General features: G+C 44.2%; 1 protein-coding gene across 3 annotated transcripts in view; it reads right to left on the minus strand.

Annotated features, from left to right (window-relative positions):
- Positions 1 to 23,681, minus strand: part of LOC120996513 (glycerophosphodiester phosphodiesterase domain-containing protein 5-like) — a 195,241-nt gene that overhangs the window by 26,696 nt on the left and 144,864 nt on the right. For all 3 annotated transcript variants that reach the window (XM_040426457.1, XM_040426459.1, XM_040426458.1), the window contains exons 5-11: positions 23,084 to 23,143; positions 22,626 to 22,724; positions 19,046 to 19,139; positions 16,638 to 16,783; positions 13,887 to 13,969; positions 9,432 to 9,582; positions 8,748 to 8,969 (exon numbers count right to left, since the gene is read on the minus strand). In XM_040426457.1, the coding sequence (XP_040282391.1) occupies positions 8,748 to 8,969; positions 9,432 to 9,582; positions 13,887 to 13,969; positions 16,638 to 16,783; positions 19,046 to 19,139; positions 22,626 to 22,724; positions 23,084 to 23,143 (855 nt within the window). The remainder of the gene's footprint in view (positions 1 to 8,747; positions 8,970 to 9,431; positions 9,583 to 13,886; positions 13,970 to 16,637; positions 16,784 to 19,045; positions 19,140 to 22,625; positions 22,725 to 23,083; positions 23,144 to 23,681) is intronic.

Raw genomic sequence — 23,681 nt, forward strand, 5'->3', positions numbered from 1 at the left:
TCCAAAGTCACCCCATTTTCTCAATGATGTCGTCAATTAAATGTACAACGTATAATGTAAGGGGCTTTAACACCCCACAAAAGCGCTCTCAGGTCATCCGTCTGCTAAAAAAGAACAATACAGATATTTGCTTCTTTCAGGAGCTGCATTTTAGAGAAACAAATGTACCTAAAATTCAGAACCCATACTTCCAACACTGGTATTTCAGTGCCTTTGAGAAAGCAAAAAGAGGAGTGGGTATTGCAATTTCTAGAAAAGTACCATTCACATTGATATCTACCCTGACGGACCCTGAGGGCCGCTTCATATTTGTGAAAGGCCTCATAGGTACACAAAAGGTCACACTCGCTAGTTTGTACAGCCCTAACCGTGGCCAGAAACAATGGATCAAGATCACACTAAGTAAACTAGATCTGTTTGCAGAGGGGATTAGATTGATTGGGGGAGACCTCAATGTCACACTGAATCCTTTGATTGATGCTTCTGACGGCTCCTCCCAATTGACCCAATCAGCACTGGGGTGCATCAATAGGTACATATCAGACATGAATCTGCTGGACGTCTGGCGACTAGCCCACCCAGATACTAGGGACTTCACCTTCTTCTCGGCCCCACACAAATCATATAAAAGATTAGACTATATCCTACTGTCAAGCAATGCCGTGGATATGGTGGACTCGGCTGACATAGGTGTTGTGTCCGTCTCTGACCACGCCCCAGTCTCTGCTGCCCTCAGATTTTCCAGCTTGCCTGCCTCAGTTAGACAGTGGCGCTTAAATGAGACGCTGCTAGATAGACAAGCAGATACCTCAATCCTGGAGCAAAAATTAAAGGACTTCTTTATAGATAATGCGACACCAGGTATGTCCCAGACGACACTGTGGGAGACGCACAAGGTGGTTATCCGGGGAGAGTTAATAGCCTTAGGTAGTAGGGTTAAAAAAGAGAAACAAAAGATCCTACACGATCTCTTGGTTCAGATAGCAGATAAAGAAGCGGTCCATAAACGGTCTAGAGCAATAAAAGTCCAGACTGAACTGACCCAGCTAAGATCACAACTAAAAGACCATTTAAACATTCAAAACGCAAAGGCTTATCAATATGCCCAATTTAAACACTACTCACACGGGGATAAAGGTTCTAAACTGACGTCCTCCCTTATTAAACAAAGGAAAGAGTCCATGTTCATACCCAATATCAAATCCAGTACTGGAAATATGCTGCATAAAACAGCTGACATTGCAGAAGAATTTCAAAAATTCTATAAGCAACTATACGGCCTGTCAGACCCTAATCACCCAGATCCATCAATACCAGAAGCAACAGACTTGTTTTTGAAAGGCCTCAATCTACCCCAGATAACCTCCCAAGAAAGTGACACCTTATTAGAGCCAGTCACCGAACTAGAAGTGAAAAAGTTACTAGCCTCTATGCCCATGGGTAAAAGTCCTGGCCCAGATGGCTTTCCAGTGGGCTATTATAAAAAATTCTCAGATATATTAATACCCCACCTGGTAACGTGGTGCAATGCACTCCTAAATGGTGAAACCCTTCATAAACAATCACTGGAGGCCACGGTAACCATCCTCCCCAAACCGGGGAAAGATCCCCTTCTCTGCGGTAGTTTTAGGCCAATCTCGTTACTTAACGTAGATATAAAAATATGGGCCAAACTTCTGGCGACACGTCTGGGAAATCTACTTCCTAAACTTATCCACCCTGACCAATCTGGCTTTGTTCCAGGGAGGGAAGGGAATCATAATTCCTGTAGGTTAATCACAGCAATACAGTGGGCCAAAAAGAAAAACCTCCCCTTGGCGCTGCTCAGTGTGGATGCGGAGAAGGCCTTCGACCGGGTGAGCTGGGACTTTATGAGGAGGACTCTACTGAGGTTTGGAATCCCGACGAGATTTCAGGAGGCAGTCATGTCATTGTACAAGGATCCGAGTGCTAGAATCAGGGTCAATGGCACATTGTCCCCATCCTTCCCTATTCGCAACGGGACACGTCAGGGCTGCCCCCTATCTCCTGCCTTATATATATTGGTCATGGAGACCCTTCTTCAGGCCATTAGAGACCATGTAAATATACGTGGTGTGAAAACAGAAAATGACGCCATAGAATACATTAACGTGGCATATGCTGACGATCTACTGATCATGGTTTCTAACCCGGTCGAGGCCTTCCCGCATCTTTTGACATTGTTTAAAGAGTATGGTAGGCTATCAAACTACAAAATGAATTATACCAAGTCAGAAGCTTTAAACGTTAATGCTCCGGCGAGCTCCATAGCCATTTTGAAATCAAATACACCATTTAAATGGCAGTCCTCCTGTGTTTCCTACCTAGGAGTTAAGATTTCCGCCTGCACGGAAGATTTATTCCGGCTTAATTATACTCCCCTAATATCAGAGGTCCAAAACCTGCTCCAATCGCTACACCTCCCTTATTCCTCTTGGATGGGAAGGAAGAATATACTAAAAGCGTTTGTCCTCCCAAAAATTATGTACGTACTACAGATGTTGCCAATATTTTTACCTAACACATATTTTACAAGGATTCGCAGGCTTTTTATGACTTACCTATGGGGCGGCAAGAAGGCTAGGGCTCCTCACCAGAGGCTGATACTGGGGCGTGGTCATGGAGGTATAGCACTGCCGGATGTCCAAACATATTACAGGGCTATTCACCTGAGGAGGTGGTTGCAGCTTTATTCCCCTGTCTACCGCACATTGGGCACGGAACTGGAACTAATGCAGCTCACCCAACCACAGAAAGCAGCACTATGGGGTCAGGCAAATGCATCACTCCATTCACATGTCCTCTTAAAGGGCACTAGCCTGGTCATTAAACAGCTCAACAAGACACATGGGCTCCTACAGAACCCCCCTAGTATAATGCCAGCAGATCTCATACCACACTCGATTCAGCCTCCAGGATCTCAGGTCTCGCAGATTTGGCACAGATTAAGAGATTTCTCCACAGCTGACTTTATAGGAAAGGTAAACGGCACTTTACCGGATCAACATCCCCTTAGCTTAGCCTGGAGTACATTTAACTTTCTAGACCTAATAACTATAAAATCTGCTGGGAAACAACTAACTACTCAGAAGTCATGTGTAATGACCCCGACATGGTTTGAAAAATTAGCAACCCCCCCTTCCCCTCAACGCAAATTGATATCCACTATATATTTGGCCTTGATCTCACCACAACGTCGCATTACTCCACAATATGTCCACACCTGGGCTAATGACCTTAAGGTTACCTTTTCGGAGACAGATATTCTCCGTATGCACGCACACTCGCATGGCTTCTCCCGCTGCGTGAAGATCCAAGAGCACTCATATAAGGTCCTCACACAGTGGTACCTCACCCCTAAACAACTATTTCTTAGTGGTCTGAGTGATCATGACAGGTGTTGGAGGTGTGGGGAGGAGAGTGGCACTCTTCTACACATTTTTTGGTCCTGTTCTAAAATAAGAGGATACTGGGATGACGTCTCTCGGACCATTAATGAAATTCTAAACACTAACCTGACATTAACCCCAGAGTTGGTTCTTTTATGGCTTCCAACAAAAGAACTATCGCCATCAAGGAACAAACTTGTTATACACTTGATTCAAGCTGCCCGTCTACTTATCCCCCAAAAGTGGCTGAGTAAAGAACCCCCCACCACCTCTCAGTGGTTAAGCAAACTAGATCACGTTCATCGTATGGAAGAGCTAGCGGGCTGGGAACTTAGGGCACATGAGAAGCACAAAAAGCTATGGGCCCCATGGATTACATATAGATATGCGAATGGTACACCAACATCTTAAACAATTTTCAACAGACAAACAACTTTGAAAATGTCCCCCCAGACAGGAACGACACATTAGTGAGAATGGAGGGTGCTAAACCTTCTTCCTCCCTTTGGAATCATCAAAGGTTATCTTAACAGCCTCAGACCGTATCTGTCCAGTTCTAAGGACACCCATCCCCCATCCTCCCCCCCCCCTTTTTATATGTTTGTTTGACCTACCTACATCAGGTCACACACCAAATGTCAATTAGTTGGTTCTAGATGACCTTGCTCTGAAGACATGCACTTTATATATGTCATATGTATACTATGCACTATACTGTCAAAGTACGCTTTAGACTTGTCTGTAATAACTCTGATTTGTGCATCAATGTATGTAAACATCTCTTTTGATATGCTTTTCAATAAAAAGACAATTGACAAAGAATATAACTACTATAATACTGCCTCCTATGTACAGGAATATAACTACTATAATACTGCTATGTACAAGAATATAACTACTATAATACTGCTCCTATGTACAAGAATATAACTACTATAATACTGCTCCTATGTACAAGAATATAACTACTATAATACTGCTCCTATGTACAAGAATATAACTACTATATTACTGCTTCTATGTACAAGAATATAACTACTATAATACTGCCTCCTATGTACAAGAATATAACTACTATAATACTGCTCCTATGTACAAGACTATAACTACTATAATACTGCTCCTATGTACAAGAATATAACTACTATAATATTGCCTCCTATGTACAAGAACATAACTACTATAATACTCCTCCTATGTACAAGAATATAACTACTATAATACTGCTCCTATGTACAAGAATATAACTACTATAATACTGCTCCTATGTACAGGAATATAACTACTATAATACTGCTCCTATGTACAAGAATATATCTACTATAATACTGCTCCTATGTACAGGAATATAACTACTATAATACTGCCTCCTATGTACAAGAATATAACTACTATAATACTGCTCTTATGTACAGGAATATAACTACTATAATACTGCTCCTATGTACAAGAATATAACTACTATAATACTGCTCCTATGTACAAGAACATAACTACTATAATACTCCTCCTATGTACAAGAATATAACTACTATAATACTGCTCCTATGTACAAGAATATAACTACTATAATACTGCTCCTATGTACAGGAATATAACTACTATAATACTGCTCCTATGTACAAGAATATATCTACTATAATACTGCTCCTATGTACAGGAATATAACTACTATAATACTGCTCCTATGTACAAGAATATAACTACTATAATACTGCTCCTATGTACAAGAATATAACTACTATAATACTGCTCCTATGTACAAGAATATAACTACTATAATACTGCCTCCTATGTACAAGAATATAACTACTATAATACTGCTCCTATGTACAAGAATATAACTACTATAATACTGCTCCTATATACAGGAATATAACTACTATAATACTGCTCCTATGTACAAGAATATAACTACTATAATACTGCTCCTATATACAGGAATATAACTACTATAATACTGCTCCTATGTACAAGAATATAACTACTATAATACTGCTCCTATGTACAAGAATATAACTACTATAATACTGCTCCTATGTACAAGAACATAACTACTATAATACTCCTCCTATGTACAAGAATATAACTACTATAATACTGCTCCTATGTACAAGAATATAACTACTATAATACTGCTCCTATGTACAAGAATATAACTACTATAATACTGCTCCTATGTACAGGAATATAACTACTATAATACTGCTCCTATGTACAAGAATATATCTACTATAATACTGCTCCTATGTACAGGAATATAACTACTATAATACTGCTCCTATGTACAAGAATATAACTACTATAATACTGCTCCTATGTACAGGAATATAACTACTATAATACTGCTCCTATGTACAAGAATATAACTACTATAATACTGCTCCTATATACAGGAATATAACTACTATAATACTGCTCCTATGTACAGGAATATAACTACTATAATACTGCTCCTATGTACAAGAATATAACTACTATAATACTGCTCCTATGTACAAGAATATAACTACTATAATACTGCCTCCTATGTACAGGAATATAACTACTATAATACTGCTATGTACAAGAATATAACTACTATAATACTGCTCCTATGTACAAGAATATAACTACTATAATACTGCTCCTATGTACAAGACTATAACTACTATAATACTGCCCCCTATATACAAGAATATAATTCCTATAATACTGCTCCTATTTACAGGAATATAACTACTATATTACTGCTTCTATGTACAAGAATATAACTACTATAATACTGCTCCTATGTACAAGAATATAACTACTATAATACTGCTCCTATGTACAAGAATATAACTACTATAATACTGCTCCTATGTACAAGAATATAACTACTATAATACTGCTCCTATGTACAAGAATATAACTACTATAATACTGCCTCCTATGTACAAGAATATAACTACTATAATACTGCTCCTATGTACAAGACTATAACTACTATAATACTGCTCCTATGTACAAGAATATAACTACTATAATATTGCCTCCTATGTACAAGAACATAACTACTATAATACTCCTCCTATGTACAAGAATATAACTACTATAATACTGCTCCTATGTACAAGAATATAACTACTATAATACTGCTCCTATGTACAGGAATATGATACTATAATACTGCTCCTATGTACAAGAATATATCTACTATAATACTGCTCCTATGTACAGGAATATAACTACTATAATACTGCCTCCTATGTACAAGAATATAACTACTATAATACTGCTCCTATGTACAGGAATATAACTACTATAATACTGCTCCTATGTACAAGAATATAACTACTATAATACTGCTCCTATGTACAAGAACATAACTACTATAATACTCCTCCTATGTACAAGAATATAACTACTATAATACTGCTCCTATGTACAAGAATATAACTACTATAATACTGCTCCTATGTACAGGAATATAACTACTATAATACTGCTCCTATGTACAAGAATATATCTACTATAATACTGCTCCTATGTACAGGAATATAACTACTATAATACTGCTCCTATGTACAAGAATATAACTACTATAATACTGCTCCTATGTACAAGAATATAACTACTATAATACTGCTCCTATGTACAAGAACATAACTACTATAATACTCCTCCTATGTACAAGAATATAACTACTATAATACTGCTCCTATGTACAAGAATATAACTACTATAATACTGCTCCTATGTACAAGAATATAACTACTATAATACTGCTCCTATGTACAGGAATATAACTGCTATAATACTGCTCCTATGTACAAGAATATAACTACTATAATACTGCTCCTATGTACAAGAATATAACTACTATAATACTGCTCCTATATACAGGAATATAACTACTATAATACTGCTCCTATGTACAGGAATATAACTACTATAATACTGCTCCTATGTACAAGAATATAACTACTATAATACCGCCTCCTGTGTACAAGAATATAACTACTATAATACTGCTCCTATGTACAAGAATATAACTACTATAATACTGCTCCTATATACAGGAATATAACTACTATAATACTGCTCCTATGTACAGGAATATAACTACTATAATACTGCTCCTATGTACAAGAATATAACTACTATAATACTGCTCCTATGTACAAGAATATAACTACTATAATACTGCTCCTATGTACAAGAATATAACTACTATAATACTGCTCCTATGTACAAGAATATAACTACTATAATACTGCTCCTATGTACAAGAATATAACTACTATAATACTGCTCCTATGTACAAGAATATAACTACTATAATACTGCCTCCTATGTACAAGAATATAACTACTATAATACTGCTCCTATGTACAAGAATATAACTACTATAATACTGCTCCTATGTACAAGAATATAACTACTATAATACTGCTCCTATGTACAAGAATATAACTACTATAATACTGCTCCTATGTACAAGAATATAACTACTATAATACTGCTATGTACAAGAATATAACTACTATAATACTGCTCCTATGTACAAGACTATAACTACTATAATACCGCTCCTATGTACAAGAATATAACTACTATAATACTGCTCCTATGTACAAGAATATAACTACTATAATACTGCTCCTATGTACAGGAATATAACTACTATAATACTGCCTCCTATGTACAAGACTATAACTACTATAATACTGCTCCTATGTACAGGAATATAACTACTATAATACTGCTCCTATGTACAAGAATATAACTACTATAATACTGCTCCTATGTACAAGAATATAACTACTATAATACTGCTCCTATATACAAGAATATAACTACTATAATACTGCTCCTATGTACAAGAATATAACTACTATAATACTGCTATGTACAAGAATATAACTACTATAATACTGCCTCCTATGTACAAGAATATAACTGCTATAATACTGCCTCCTATGTACAAGAATATAACGTCTATAATACTGCTCCTATGTACAAGAATATAACTACTATAATACTGCCTCCTATGTACAGGAATATAACTACTATAATACTGCCTTCTATGTGCAAGAATATAACTACTATAATACTGCCTCCTATGTACAAGAATATAACTACTATAATACTGCTCCTATGTACAAGAATATAACTACTATAATACTGCCTCCTATGTACAAGAATATAACTACTATAATACTGCTCCTATGTACAAGAATATAACTACTATAATACTGCTCCTATGTACAAGACTATAACTACTATAATACTGCCTCCTATGTACAAGAATATAACTGCTATCATACTACAGTATAAGGAGTGTTGGTGCTCGGGGAGATGTCGGGGGCTCACCCGCTCCTGGGGCAGTCCAGACTGCAGGATGGTGGACACGGTGATGTTGATGTAGGTCTCGTACTGGGGGTGACCGGCTGGAAGGTGATGGATTCTCAGAAGAACTGATGCATTGTTTTCTTTGACCAGGGCCAGCAGGTCGGTCAGCTTACATACGGACTGGTTTGCCGCCTCCGTCACATCCACCGGGGACAGCGAGCTCACCGTCCAGAAAGGGTCATTCTAGATGTAAAGAAAAGCATCATAGAATATGTTACATCAGAGAAAATCTCCAAGAAGCCGGGTCAATTTAAGATATTACTAACTACATCCTGTTATAGGCGATTTCACCCTTTGAAACGGAAGACACAGGTGAAAAATCTGCAATTTTAGCCACTGACCACAAGATGGCAGCACAAATCCTTCCCATCTATTCTGTAATCTCACAGAAGGACCCTGGGCCACATGGGGCCCCTGCATCCACCTGGCTATAGGGGATAAACGCCACAAATATTCTGGAAGAAAAGGAGCTAATGACCCGGCTCTGGCCTAAGTGTGCACCGGCCACAAAAATGAAGTTCCATTAATCCGTCATATTATGGTTCAAAACTACAGTTAATATGGCACGTGACGTAAATAGATAATGACATAGATAGATAGATATGAGATAGACAGACAGACAGATAGGAGATGATAGACACTTACATTTATAAACCACTCTCCAGCATTCAGCCTCTCGAGGTCGGTCCAGTTGAACATGGCGGGCAGATGAGACGAGAGCTCGGGGAAGACCTGCTTGATGTTCGTGGTTCTCCTCAGGGTGTCATCGTGCATAATGAACGGAATTCCATCATAACTGCAGAGCGAAAAAATCCAATCCATCAGTGAAACGCTGTGAATCCTGCAGGATGGTGATCCTGCTGGCCATTGAACATTGCTTGCTCTAATAGATGTGGCCAGCAGAGGGCAGCACCTCTCACACAGTGCAGGAGAACAGGAGGGTAGAAGTGGTGGACGGCTGCAGGGGTAACGCCATAGGGGGGTGCGGGGTTCCAGTCGCCCTCAGGTGAAGGGGGCAGTTACAGATTTTGCTTTGGGGCACAGAAGAGTCATCTCTTTGCCTCTGTGCAGTACTTCTGGGTTTATAATGTGCTGCTCGCCCTCAACTGCAGCTACGAAAGGGGCACAAATATGGCACGATGTGGGCACTCCAGAGTATTTGGCATGATGTGGCAGTCTCTGGACACCGTGTGAAATGTCAGGTTGATACAACGTAGCAAAAAAAAAAAAGAAAGATTCGAGCTGATGTTTTCAGACTGTGGAATAAAATCTTCCCATTCACTGACAGCAAGCAGAGATGTCGCAATTGGTGAGGAATTAAAATGCCAATCTTTCTGAAAGTTTCCAAAGTTCTCATCCTAGAACGAATGCTGGATGCTGCCACAATCTGTCTCGTCTAATGTGGCGCCTTGCAGGAATGGCCGACACTGCCTCCATAACGACTGCTGAGCAGGCTGAGCGTGGGAGGAACGCCCCCATAACAGCCCACCCCACACCCTCGTCACATAGAGAGGCTGCAACTGCTAAGATTTCTCACCTCCATCCTCAAGGAACATGTGGTGTGTGCAAGAGTGTACATGCTGCTCATGTAACTGCCATGAAGAAAGGGAAGGGGGGGGTGACATGAACTGGAGCTCCCCCTCTCCGCAGCCTCCACGACACCAGAAAACTAACTACACCTTACATATCTTAGACATGAGTTATATCAAGTCAATACTCCAGTTGCAACCAAAGCTGCATAGAGAATCGTGGGAGATGTAGAGCGCTCGGCTGTAGAGAATCGTTGGAGATGTAGAGCGCTCGGCTGCAGTGAATCGTGGGAGATGTAGAGCGCTCGGCTGTAGAGAATTGTGGGAGATGTAGAGCGCTCGGCTGCAGTGAATCGTGGGAGATGTAGAGCCCTCGGCTGCAGTGAATCGTTGGAGATGTAGAGCGCTCGGCTGTAGAGAATTGTGGGAGATGTAGAGCGCTCGGCTGCAGTGAATCGTGGGAGATGTAGAGCCCTCGGCTGCAGTGAATCGTTGGAGATGTAGAGCGCTCGGCTGTAGAGAATCGTGGGAGATGTAGAGCGCTCGGCTGCAGTGAATCGTTGGAGATGTAGAGCGCTCGGCTGCAGTGAATCGTGGGAGATGTAGAGCGCTCGGCTGCAGTGAATCGTGGGAGATGTAGAGCGCTCGGCTGTAGAGAATTGTGGGAGATGTAGAGCGCTCGGCTGCAGTGAATCGTGGGAGATGTAGAGCGCTCGGCTGCAGTGAATCGTGGGAGATGTAGAGTGCTCGGCTGCAGTGAATCATGGGAGATGTAGAGCGCTCGGCTGTGGAGAATCGTGAGAGATGTAGAGCGCTCGGCTGTGGAGAATCGTGGGAGATGTAGAGCGCTCGGCTGTGGAGAATCGTGGGAGATGTAGAGCGCTCGGCTGTGGAGAATCGTGGGAGATGTAGAGCGCTCGGCTGTAGAGAATTGTGGGAGATGTAGAGCGCTCGGCTGCAGTGAATCGTGGGAGATGTAGAGCGCTCGGCTGCAGTGAATCGTGGGAGATGTAGAGCACTCGGCTGCAGTGAATCGTGGGAGATGTAGAGCGCTCGGCTGCAGTGAATCGTGGGAGATGTAGAGCGCTCGGCTGCAGTGAATCGTGGGAGATGTAGAGCGCTCGGCTGCCGTGAATCGTGGGAGATGTAGAGCGCTCGGCTGTAGAGAATCGTGGGAGATGTAGAGCGCTAGGCTGCTTTGAATCGTGGGAGATGTAGAGCGCTAGGCTGCAGTGAATCGTGGGAGATGTAGAGCGCTCGGCTGCAGTGAATCGTGGGAGATGTAGAGCGCTCGGCTGCAGTGAATCGTGGGAGATGTAGAGCGCTCGGCTGCAGTGAATCGTGGGAGATGTAGAGCGCTCGGCTGCAGTGAATCGTGGGAGATGTAGAGCGCTCGGCTGCAGTGAATCGTGGGAGATGTAGAGCCCTCGGCTGCAGTGAATCGTAGGAGATGTAGAGCGCTCGGCTGCAGTGAATCGTGGGAGATGTAGAGCGCTCGGCTGCAGTGAATCGTGGGAGATGTAGAGCGCTCGGCTGCAGTGAATCGTGGGAGATGTAGAGCGCTCGGCTGTGGAGAATCGTGGGAGATGTAGAGCGCTCGGCTGTGGAGAATCGTGAGAGATGTAGAGCGCTCGGCTGTGGAGAATCGTGGGAGATGTAGAGCGCTCGGCTGTGGAGAATCGTGGGAGATGTAGAGCGCTCGGCTGCAGTGAATCGTGGGAGATGTAGAGCGCTCGGCTGCAGTGAATCGTGGGAGATGTAGAGCGCTCGGCTGCCGTGAATCGTGGGAGATGTAGAGCGCTCGGCTGTAGAGAATCGTGGGAGATGTAGAGCGCTAGGCTGCTTTGAATCGTGGGAGATGTAGAGCGCTAGGCTGCAGTGAATCGTGGGAGATGTAGAGCGCTCGGCTGCAGTGAATCGTGGGAGATGTAGAGCGCTCGGCTGCAGTGAATCGTGGGAGATGTAGAGCGCTCGGCTGCAGTGAATCGTGGGAGATGTAGAGCGCTCGGCTGCAGTGAATCGTGGGAGATGTAGAGCGCTCGGCTGCAGTGAATCGTGGGAGATGTAGAGCCCTCGGCTGCAGTGAATCGTAGGAGATGTAGAGCGCTCGGCTGCAGTGAATCGTGGGAGATGTAGAGCGCTCGGCTGCAGTGAATCGTGGGAGATGTAGAGCGCTCGGCTGCAGTGAATCGTGGGAGATGTAGAGCGCTCGGCTGTGGAGAATCGTGGGAGATGTAGAGCGCTCGGCTGTGGAGAATCGTGAGAGATGTAGAGCGCTCGGCTGTGGAGAATCGTGGGAGATGTAGAGCGCTCGGCTGTGGAGAATCGTGGGAGATGTAGAGCGCTCGGCTGTGGAGAATCGTGGGAGATGTAGAGCGCTCGGCTGTAGAGAATTGTGGGAGATGTAGAGCGCTCGGCTGCAGTGAATCGTGGGAGATGTAGAGCGCTCGGCTGCAGTGAATCGTGGGAGATGTAGAGCACTCGGCTGCAGTGAATCGTGGGAGATGTAGAGCGCTCGGCTGCAGTGAATCGTGGGAGATGTAGAGCGCTCGGCTGCAGTGAATCGTGGGAGATGTAGAGCGCTCGGCTGCAGTGAATCGTGGGAGATGTAGAGCGCTCGGCTGTAGAGAATCGTGGGAGATGTAGAGCGCTAGGCTGCAGTGAATCGTGGGAGATGTAGAGCGCTAGGCTGCAGTGAATCGTGGGAGATGTAGAGCGCTCGGCTGCAGTGAATCGTGGGAGATGTAGAGCGCTCGGCTGCAGTGAATCGTGGGAGATGTAGAGCGCTCGGCTGCAGTGAATCGTGGGAGATGTAGAGCGCTCGGCTGCAGTGAATCGTGGGAGATGTAGAGCCCTCGGCTGCAGTGAATCGTAGGAGATGTAGAGCGCTCGGCTGCAGTGAATCGTGGGAGATGTAGAGCGCTCGGCTGCAGTGAATCGTGGGAGATGTAGAGCGCTCGGCTGCAGTGAATCGTGGGAGATGTAGAGCGCTCGGCTGTGGAGAATCGTGGGAGATGTAGAGCGCTCGGCTGTGGAGAATCGTGGGAGATGTAGAGCGCTCGGCTGCAGTGAACCGTGGGAGATGTAGAGCGCTCGGCTGTAGTGAATCGTGGGAGACGTAGAGCGCTCGGCTGCAGTGAATCGTGGGAGATGTAGAGCGCTCGGCTGCAGTGAATCGTGGGAGATGTAGAGCGCTCGGCTGCAGTGAACCGTGGGAGATGTAGAGCGCTCGGCTGTAGTGAATCGTGGGAGATGTAGAGCGCTCGGCTGCAGTGAATCGTGGGAGATGTAGAGCGCTCGGCTGCAGTGAATCGTGGGAGATGTGGCAAATATGGTGTTTGCGACTTTTTTCACCAGAAAACAGGTAAAAATATAATAAATTTCTCTTTTAGTGTTTAGCTCAGGATTTGTACAGTACATTCACAATGCAGGTCATTACAGAAGTGCCTGTCAGCAAAGTGCTGACTTTGAATGCAGCTCTGGAGGTGACTAGAGTACAATGCAGCACAAGTTCAATATTTTACAAGTAAAATAACCGAGTGTCTGAAAGGCAGTAAGTGTTCGTCCTTACCTTACCGTGACATCTGCCTGCAGCCCCGACGTCCGATGCTCCAGCGCCTTTTTAAAAGACATTAAAGTGTTTTCTGGGGCAAGCTGAAAGAAAAGAAGAGGGGCAGGGGCATTAGTGGGGGGCAAATCTGGTGCCACGGGGAAATATCCAACATAATGTCCAGTAAACAGTACAAGCTATCAGGACAAGTTACAGCAGACGCGGTCAGATAAATACAGACATGAGGGCACTTATCCAGGGGTTTATGAGGTAAGTACCAGACAAGTGACCCCAATTTCCAAAAAGGTTAATACTGTTCTTACTGCCCCTGTAGAGGCTCAGAGCCCCGTACGGTGCTGCAGGGACCACTGATCACAAATGTTTGTTGGTTGATTGTGACTTGGATGTTCACATGCCCCCAGACCACCAGGGATAAGGATATGGTTGTAAAACAATGGATCAGGCCTTGTACCATGGATGAAGCACTCAACCACTAGGGATTAAGTTCTTTACAACTGGAAGACAACTATAGATTAAGGACTTTCCACAATCACTTTACCACCAGGGATCAGGACATGTGGCGGTACTAGAAACCCAAGGATATCTGGCCCATACTACCGCTAAACCACCAGGTTTCCAGCGCTTAATCACCAGAAAACAGACTATATATCACCACTGTACCACCAGGGATCAAGACCTACAAAAACAGTAGACCATCAGGGATCAGAGTCCACAATAACCCTGGACCTACAATAACAATGGACCAATACAAGTTAGGGCCCACAATAACACCAGGAATCAAAGCCTACAGTTACTTTGGACCATCAGGGTGTAGGGCTTACAATAACACCGGATCACCAGGGACCAAGGCCTACAACAACATTGGACCACCAGGGATAAGGACCTGCAATAACACTGGACTGCTAGGGATCAGGGCCTACAATAACATTTTACTCTGAGGGATTAGGGCCTACAATAATAACAATGGACCATCAGGGATCAAAGCCTACAATAACACTGGACCATCAAGAGTCATAGCTTACAATAACACCAGGGGTCAGGGCCTACAGTAATACTGGGCCACCAGGAATCAAGGCCTCCAATTACATTGGTCAACCGGGAATCATGGCCTACAATAACAATGGACTACAATAACATGGCCTACAATAACAATACATCACCAGAAAACGGGCTCCGCACCACACTGCTAGAAAACAATGTATCAGGCAATGAGCTACAAGGGGTCAGGTGGACAAGCAGGGATCTGTATCACCACCTGGCCACCAGGGATCAGGAGCTATAACCCTGGACCACCAGGGATCAGACTATGTATCACTGCTTCCTTTAGTCTGGCACCCAGAAGGTAAAAAATTTTGACTGGTGGGGGCCGCTGCTGGATTATTGGAATTCTTGTTTTTGGTAGGTGTCGGATTATCAGAATTGCTTTGAAGTGGTTGCTCCTGATAACCCTTTGTGTTCCTCTGTGCCATTTACACAGAGTATTTTGCTAAGGGGAAGACTGGCAGACATTGCAGAGAGAGCGCCCCCCCGGGGGCCCCCGCGCAGCCACGCGTTGTGTTAAAACCGTTAATTGGCTCCATCGTTACCATTCATTTTCCGCAGCCCTGACGACTTCTCGCTGCACCTCTCAATTATCAGCGGATACAAGCAATAACGAGGGGCGGCCAGAGGTGGAGGCGGCGCCATCGCGAATATTTAGGACGATGAGGCGCGAGGCACACACTACCTCCTATTAAATGGATCGGCTGAATATGGCTCAGCTCGTCAGGGCTGGTTCACATGAAATGTTGATGTATCGCTGTTTGCGGGGTAAAAGTCAGGTCCGCTCCCCGCACGGATCAGCGCGCTGTCAGGCGTTGATCGGCTCGGCTGAACATCTGACATAACACGTCGAGAACTGAGTGACAAAACGGGGCCGCGCTGACAAGAGCTCTGCTTTACTATTCCGCTGACGTTTCTACACAATCAGCAGCAGGGGGCGCCGATATATTCATCCAAATGCGGCACAGCAGAGAGGAGTGCGCAGACAGGTGCACTACCTGCTAATAGACCTGACGGAAGTGAATATAGGATCACCACACGCTGCAGTTGTGTTATGGCTGACAACTGCAGGATGCACAAAAACAGAGCTGACAACAGCATGAACTTTACAGGGTATTCTGGTTAGAGCAAATAAGGGTTAATGTTTGTATAATGAAGGGATATACCGTTTTCCAGTATGCTAGTATGCCAGGGCACCGGCTGCCAGCTGTCACTGTACAGCGCAGCATGATGAGGGTTATAATCTTCTCTGCGGGTATGTGATCACTGCACCCAGGTGATGTACAACGTGGCCAGGACCGGCCATATAACCACAGACAGGCATGGGCACTGCCAGATGGGCGTCACATCTGCCGCTGTCAGGGGTCAGACCCTGTTCTAGGAGAGATTAACATACTGGACTGAAAATATAATCTCATATAATCCGCTGCAGTCGGCTCCATGGGTGGGAAGGAATCAGGCTGCACTTCACACAACTGCCACTAGGTGGCACCAAAACATCTTCCATAATCTCCACGGCTCAATATTGACCCATTCAATGACAGAAAACTGGTTGCTGTAGTTCTTTGCCCGATTTCTGCTTGCTGTCGGTGAAAGAAAACCTTTGTATTTACATCTAGTGGCTAAAAACCCCTACCAAATACTTTTCATAACTGAAGGTTTGTCACAATCTCATCTGGTCCTGTCAATCCTTGGTGAGGGCCCTCTTACCATAGGTGCGCCTCGATGGCCAATGACTGAGGGTTTGGGTCCCAGCAAATCCTTCTCCATAATACACGGTGAGGAAATGGTCATCGGGACGAGATAGAGTGCAATGACGACAGCCAAATACGCTAAAATTAAACACACCTGAAAAACTGGAGAAAGAGGTACGGTCAAAAACAGCTTCGATAAAAACAATGTGGAGGGGGAGGGGGCATTAACTCACCTATCAAATTAGTAAAAAAAAAAAAATATAATCTGTGCTAACACACACCCTAGTGGTGGCTGTATAATCTGTATGTAGTGAGCTCCCCCTAGTGGTGGCTGTATAATCTGTATGTAGTGAGCTCCCCCTAGTGGTGGCTGTATAATCTGTATGTAGTGAACTCCCTCTAGTGGTGGCTGTATAATCTGTATGTAGTGAGCTCCCCTAGTGGTGGCTATATAATCTGTATACAGTGAGCTCCCCCCAGTGATGACTGTATAATCTGTATGTAGTGAGCTCCCTCTAGCGGTGGCTGTATAATCTGTATGTAGTGAGCTCCCTCTAGCGGTGGCTGTATAATCTGTATGTAGTGAGCTCCCTCTAGTGGTTGCTGAATAATGTGTATGCAGGGAGCTCCCTCTAGTGGTGGCTGTATAATCTTTATATAGTTCGCTCCCCCCAGTGGTGGTTGTATAATCTGTATGTAGTTCGCTCCCTCTAGTGGTGACTGTATAATCTGTATGTGGTGAACTCCCTCTAGTGGTGGCTGTATAATCTGTATGTACTGAGCTCCCCTAGTGGTGGCTATATAATCTGTATATAGTGAGCTCCCCCAAGTGGTGACTGTATAATCTATATGTAGTGAGCTCCCCTAGTGGTGGCTGTATAATCTGTATATAGTTCGCTCCCCCCAGTGGTGGTTGTATAATCTGTATGTAGTTCGCTCCCTCTAGTGGTGACTGTATAATCTGTATGTAGTGCGCTCCCTCTAGTGGTGACTGTATAATCTGTATGTAGTATGCTCCCTCTAGTGGTGGCTGTATAATATGTATGTAGTGAGCTCCCTCTAGTGGTGGCTGTATAATCTGATGTAGTAAGCTCTCTCTAGTGGTGACTCACTGTATAATGTGAATATAGTGAGCTCCCTCTAGTGGTGGCTGTATAATCTGTATGTAGTAAACTCTCCCTAGTGGTGGCTGTATAATCTGTATGTAGTGAGCTCCCCCTAGTGGTGGCTGTATAATCTGTATGTAGTGAGCCCCCTCTAGTGGTGGCTGTATAATCTGTATGTAGTGAGCTCCCTAAGTGGTGGCTGTATAATCTGTATGCAGTGAGCTCCCCCCAGTGGTGACTGTATAATCTGTATGTAGTGAGCTCCCTCTAGTAGTGACTGTATAATCTGTATGCAGTGAGCTCCCCCCAGTGTCGGCTGTATAATCTGTATGCAGTGAGCTTCCTCTAGTGGTGGCTGTATAATCTGTATGGAGTGAGCTCCACCCAGTGGTGGCTGTATAATCTGTATGGAGTGAGCTCCACCCAGTGGTGGCTGTATAACCTGTATGCAGTGAGCTCCCCCCAGTGGTGGCTGTATAATCTGTATGCAGTGAGCTCCCCCTAGTGGTGACTTTATAATCTGTATGGAGTGAGCTCCCCCTAGTGGTGGCTGTATAATCTGTATGCAGTGAGCTCCCTAAGTGGTGTCTGTATAATCTGATGTAGTGAGCTCTCTCTAGTGGTGGCTGTATAATCTGTATGTAACGAGCTTCCTCTAGTGGTGACTTTATGATATGTATGTACTGAGCTCCCTCTAGTGGCGGCTGTAAAAATCTGTATGTAGTGAGCTCCCCCTAGTGGCGGCTGTATAAATCTGTATGTAGTAAACTCCCTCTAGTAGAGACTGTATAATCTGTATGCAGCGAGCTCCCCCTAGTGGTGGCTGTTTAATCTGTATGTAGTGAGCTCCCTCTAGTGGTGGCTGTATAATCTGTATATACTGAGCTCCCTCTAGTGGCGGCTGTATAAATCTGTATGTAGTGAGCTCCCTCTAGTGGTGGCGTGTGGCGGTATAATTTGTATGGAGTGAGCTCCCCCCTAGTGGTGGCTGTATAATCTGTATGTAGTGAGCTCCCCCCTAGTGGTGGCTGTAAAATCTGTATGTAGTGAGCTCTCCCTACTGGTGACTGTATAATCTGTATGTAGTGAGCTCCCTCTAGTGGTGACTTTATGATCTGTATGTACTGAGCTCCCTCTAGTGGTGGCTGTATAATCTGTAATTTACTGAGCTGGGTGCCGTACTTTATGGATGTGTATAAGAACACAGAATGTAAAAATGCAGGTGCAGCTTTGGATGTGACTAGAGGATATATGATACAAAGGTAATTGGAGATTAATAAAAGAAAGTGCTTTGAGATACTGTATGGACAGGACTCACTGGCTTTTTCTGATCTTGCAAACTGGCCAGCAATGATCCAGGAGAGCAGGGTGATGGCGGCCAAAGCCCCGATGTGCAGAAATGGAGCTGTTGCCTAGGAGACAGAGAGTAAATATAAGAATAAAAGGAACACAACTGCATTGAACACAATAAAAATGAAGCCCCTCCCACAACACAGAAAAGGGACTGGACTGCATTTACATTCAGGTCACTGATCACAGTTTTAAATATTAGTTTTACATAAAATATTTTTATTGGTATCAAAAATAGATAAGGAATAGTTTACCACTTCCAAAAAGACTCAGAAAAACCAGCTAGTGTGAACCAGGCCCCTCTATTAATGGTCAGAGCAATAGCCCACCAGATTACTGGCACAATGTACGAAATGCTCCATACTTTATGGACACACTGGAATCAGATGTATATACCCATAGACAAGGTGATAACCCATCCATAGGTACCGCATGACTATGAAAACACATAGATGGAAAGGGCGATTACATAGGGATCCTCAAGGAATCCCAACGAGTTTCCCCAATGTTATTGGTTCATCAGGAGATTATCATATGTAATTCTGCCATTCTACATAGCTAGCAGTCCCACATAGTTCATGAAACCCAAGAAGCCCCTGCATCCATATAAACCCTGATACATCATAAAGACGGTAAGTGTAAGTCATCTGATGTACTTAAAGGCATCCGATGCCCCACCTTTAGGGCATTTTTTATGACTGCATTTTGGACTAAAAATCATTTTTTAAATTGGTCTTTATTAAAGAATTTCTGCAGTTTTTAAGGTACAGGGTTTTAAAAATCAGTGTGTTTCCAGACTATCACTTCTGAATCCCGTCAGCTGAGGGCTTAGGTGAAGCCTTATCTCTGATCTCATAAACACTCATTTAAGCCATATTAACTTTTTTATAAGATTTTAGCTATAATGAGTATTTATGAGGCCAGGAAATCAGATAAGGCTTCACATGAGCAGTCAGCTTATGGGACTCAGAAGTGATAGTCTGCAAGAAGACTGATTGTTAACCCCTGTATCTCAAAAACTGATGACAATTTTTAATAAAGAATAATTTTTAAAAAAAAGGTTTTTTTTAGCCCAAAATGAGTAAAATGGAATCATAAAAAAAATTGCTGTGAAGGGTGTCCATAGCCTTTAAAGTTGTATCCCTCAAGGGTCCTGGGTGCAGATAAATCCCTCCTATTCTGTCCAGCCGCATACTGAAATGCCTATAGTAGGGCAGGCGCTGGATATCCCCCAGACTAAAACCTCAGGCTGTCTGTGAAAGTCTAAATCCGAGGAACAATTACGACGCGTTTTCATATACTGTCCCTTAGGGATAACTGTTCCGTAATGAGAGGGGATGGCGGTTGTTTCAAGGTAATAAGTGCTAGATGAGGTGGTTTACGACATAACGATGAAGAAATAAAACCCGAAGGATCTTTACTTGAGGTGAGGTCAAGAAAATGAATGTCTGTCCTGTATCTCAAAGGTAAGAGTCAGGCCGATATCATTCTGATTAAGGCTGTGACCTGACCATAAAATGACAATATCATCTAGACATGGTAGCCAGGTTAAAGGGGTTCTCCGGGATTTACACACATACTGTTGGCCTATCCTCAGGATAGGTAATCCATATGGGATCAGAATCTCAGAACCTCCACCGGTCAGCTGTACTAAGAGGCCGTGGTGCTCCGTGAGTGCTTCGGCCTCTTCTTAGTTCATCAGTCACACGTCCTAGGTGCAGGTCAGTCCCATCCAAGTACATGTGCCTGAGCTGCAATACCAAGCATGGCCACTATTCAATGTGCGGCGCTGTGCTTGGTAAGCTGTAAGGAAGCCGCGGTGCTCGCGGGAGCACCGTGACCTCCTCAAACAGCTGATCTCCGTGGGTGCCTGGAATCACGCCCCTGCTGATCTCGCACTGATGACCTGTATGACCAACATGCATATCGCAAAGAACCCCTCTAAGATGGAGGATGCCCAGGGAGCGTCCTCTGATGGAAAGACTACTCGGTCCTCCCATCAGCCCAAGAGGAGATTAGCAAACGATGGGGCACAGGGACTGCCCCCATCCCATTCTTTCCTAAGCTGGTGGAAGAAGTGGAAGTGCCCTCCATTCACCTCTATGGGAGTTCCGAACACAGCTGAGCAAATGCGCTGGGCTATTTTCGGGACACCCATAGAAGTAAATGTAGAGGAGGCCTCGCTTGTGTGTTGTGCCCTTGTTCACTTTGGGGGCCCCGTTCTAGAGATAGTTGTGGGTCCCAGAGTTCAGCCCTGCACCTATCTGACATTAGTGGCACATCCTAGCGACGTCCCACCCAACGTGTGAGATGGGCCAACCCCTTTAAGGAGCTCCCCAATCTCTCACATATAAATCAGAGAGACCGTCATAACACTTAGAATCGTGAAGTATGACACAGCACATATTTCTGTATTTGTAAGGCAGCTATCCTATAAGCCAATGTTCAGCCCTTTAAACAGGCCTTGAGACATGACTTGGATAATAACTAAGCCAGCATCTCATCTGCAGACAGCTGTTTTTGGCGATTGCCCATCATCAGTCCAGAGGAGCATGTACGGCCTATAAGTTGCCTTAATTGGCATGAGGAACTCTCTCCCCAAGGAGCGATAGTACCCCCCAAAAAACTGTGAACTATATCTACGCCTGTAATGTTGGACAGAGGTGGTATCTTTGTGCTTTTTGGTTGTAGACTAGTAAATGGGGCTGATGTCTATTACCCTGCACTGTGACGTCATCACATTATCATCTTTTAGCCGAGCGTGGCATCACATCTCAATTTGAGGCCAATCGCCGCACCATTATTGACGGATCGGGGTTCAGATGGGGCTTCTTAGGTTTCACGTATTCAAGCTTTTATCTAGTCGTTAGAATGTCAGGATTACACATGGTGATCTCTTGATGATATTAACCCCTTAAAGGGAACCGCTCACCGGGATTTTGTGTATAGAGCTGAGGACATCGGTTGCTAGATGGTCGCTAACACATCCGCAATATCCAGTCCCCATAGCTCTGTGTGCGAGTGCAACGATTCCAAATTTGTATGGCTTTTGTTTTACAACATTTTCTGACAGCCATAACTTTTTTCTATTTCCGTCTACAGGGCTATAAGTATTCTCCGATTCTGTGTTTTCGTAGTCACACGGTACCTATGGATGCAGCATTTCTTACATCGTGTCCAGTAATCTGGTGACCTATTGCTCCAACCCCATTGCTAGTGATAAAAGGGGACTGGTTCACACAGGCAGTTTTTTTTTATATGACTTTTTGGATGTGGTAATCTATTCCTTGACTATTTTTGATACCAATAAAACATTTTTTAGGTTTTTGTATTTCTGTGATTTTCATTCACAATCCTTAATTGGCTAAATGTAACTGCTGAGCGCTGCATTGTGCTGGGATTTCCTGCTGTGAGAGAGAGACAGAAAGAGCTGCTTCATCCTGTGCCAGGATATATAGGGGTTCACAAATTTTATGCAATTTTATTAAGATAAAAAGTAAAACGGCTTAACACTTTGACATGGGCCAGAAGCAGATTACTGACGTTACCTGGAAGGAAATTAATAGGACTTCCCATTCTTCTTCCCACATTTGTTCTATAGACGTCATGGCTACCACTGTGGTGACTAGTACGATGGCGAGGAAGCCCTGGAACAAAAAACAGACACAAACGTTTACAGCCAGTATCGAGTGACTCCCATATCCCACTCTATCCACTCCAGTAACCAGTCCAGTACTGAATGAATGGGCATCATCTTATTTCAATGATTTGTTTTCCAAATCTCATTCAGGTCAATGGGATTGAGCTGCAATACCAGACCCAGCCACTACCAAAGGTATGGCGCTGTGTCTGGGAAATGCTTCGAAAAGGAGGAAGTCAAACCTCCGCCGGTCTGATACCGATGGGCTATCCTAAGGACAGACTATCAATATCAGTCCTGGTAAAGCCCTATGAAAGGGACTATGAACCCCAAATACATTTTGGAAATGCTGTGATGTAAATGTACCTTGTGAAGCCAGTGTAGATTCATCTGTTGTCCCACTGCTATGTGACACAGTGCCAATATCTGCAATGCAAAACACAGGCAGTTAGCAAGACATGAGCAAGGAATGCACCCCGGTATCAGACAGTTCAGGATGGGGAGAGAATGGCTGTGGTAGTCAGCAACGGGGCGAGTTAGAAGAAGTCCAGTAGTCTCCCTTCCCCCATGATCACTGCTTTGTGCCCCAAGAAGTCTAAAAGTGATGTAGTCTGTTTTAGCCAATAAGAATCAAAACTGCAGTACCACCCTCCGACCTGCTGGGGCGCTGTGCTGGTTTCAGCTACCTGGCTGCAGTACCTCCATGCTGCCCATAGCAGTGTTTATGGATAGGAAAAGGCCTATTCCATTTGGGTCTCCTCCTAGGACATGACAAGATTAGGCTGTGCACCTACATTTTGGAGCAAATACTGTGGTGATAGAGGGATCCAGATATCAAAAGTAGGAGTAGACAACCCCTCCCTTTACATTCTGGTATTGGGTCATAACCTCATCCATGTTCCCTTCCCAATGCCAGGTCAGGAGAGTGTAATCATCAAAATCAGTAAGGTGGAACCCCTTCACA

The sequence above is a fragment of the Bufo bufo genome, chromosome 3, assembly GCF_905171765.1.
Source record: "Bufo bufo chromosome 3, aBufBuf1.1, whole genome shotgun sequence".
In the NCBI taxonomy this organism is placed as follows: domain Eukaryota; kingdom Metazoa; phylum Chordata; class Amphibia; order Anura; family Bufonidae; genus Bufo; species Bufo bufo.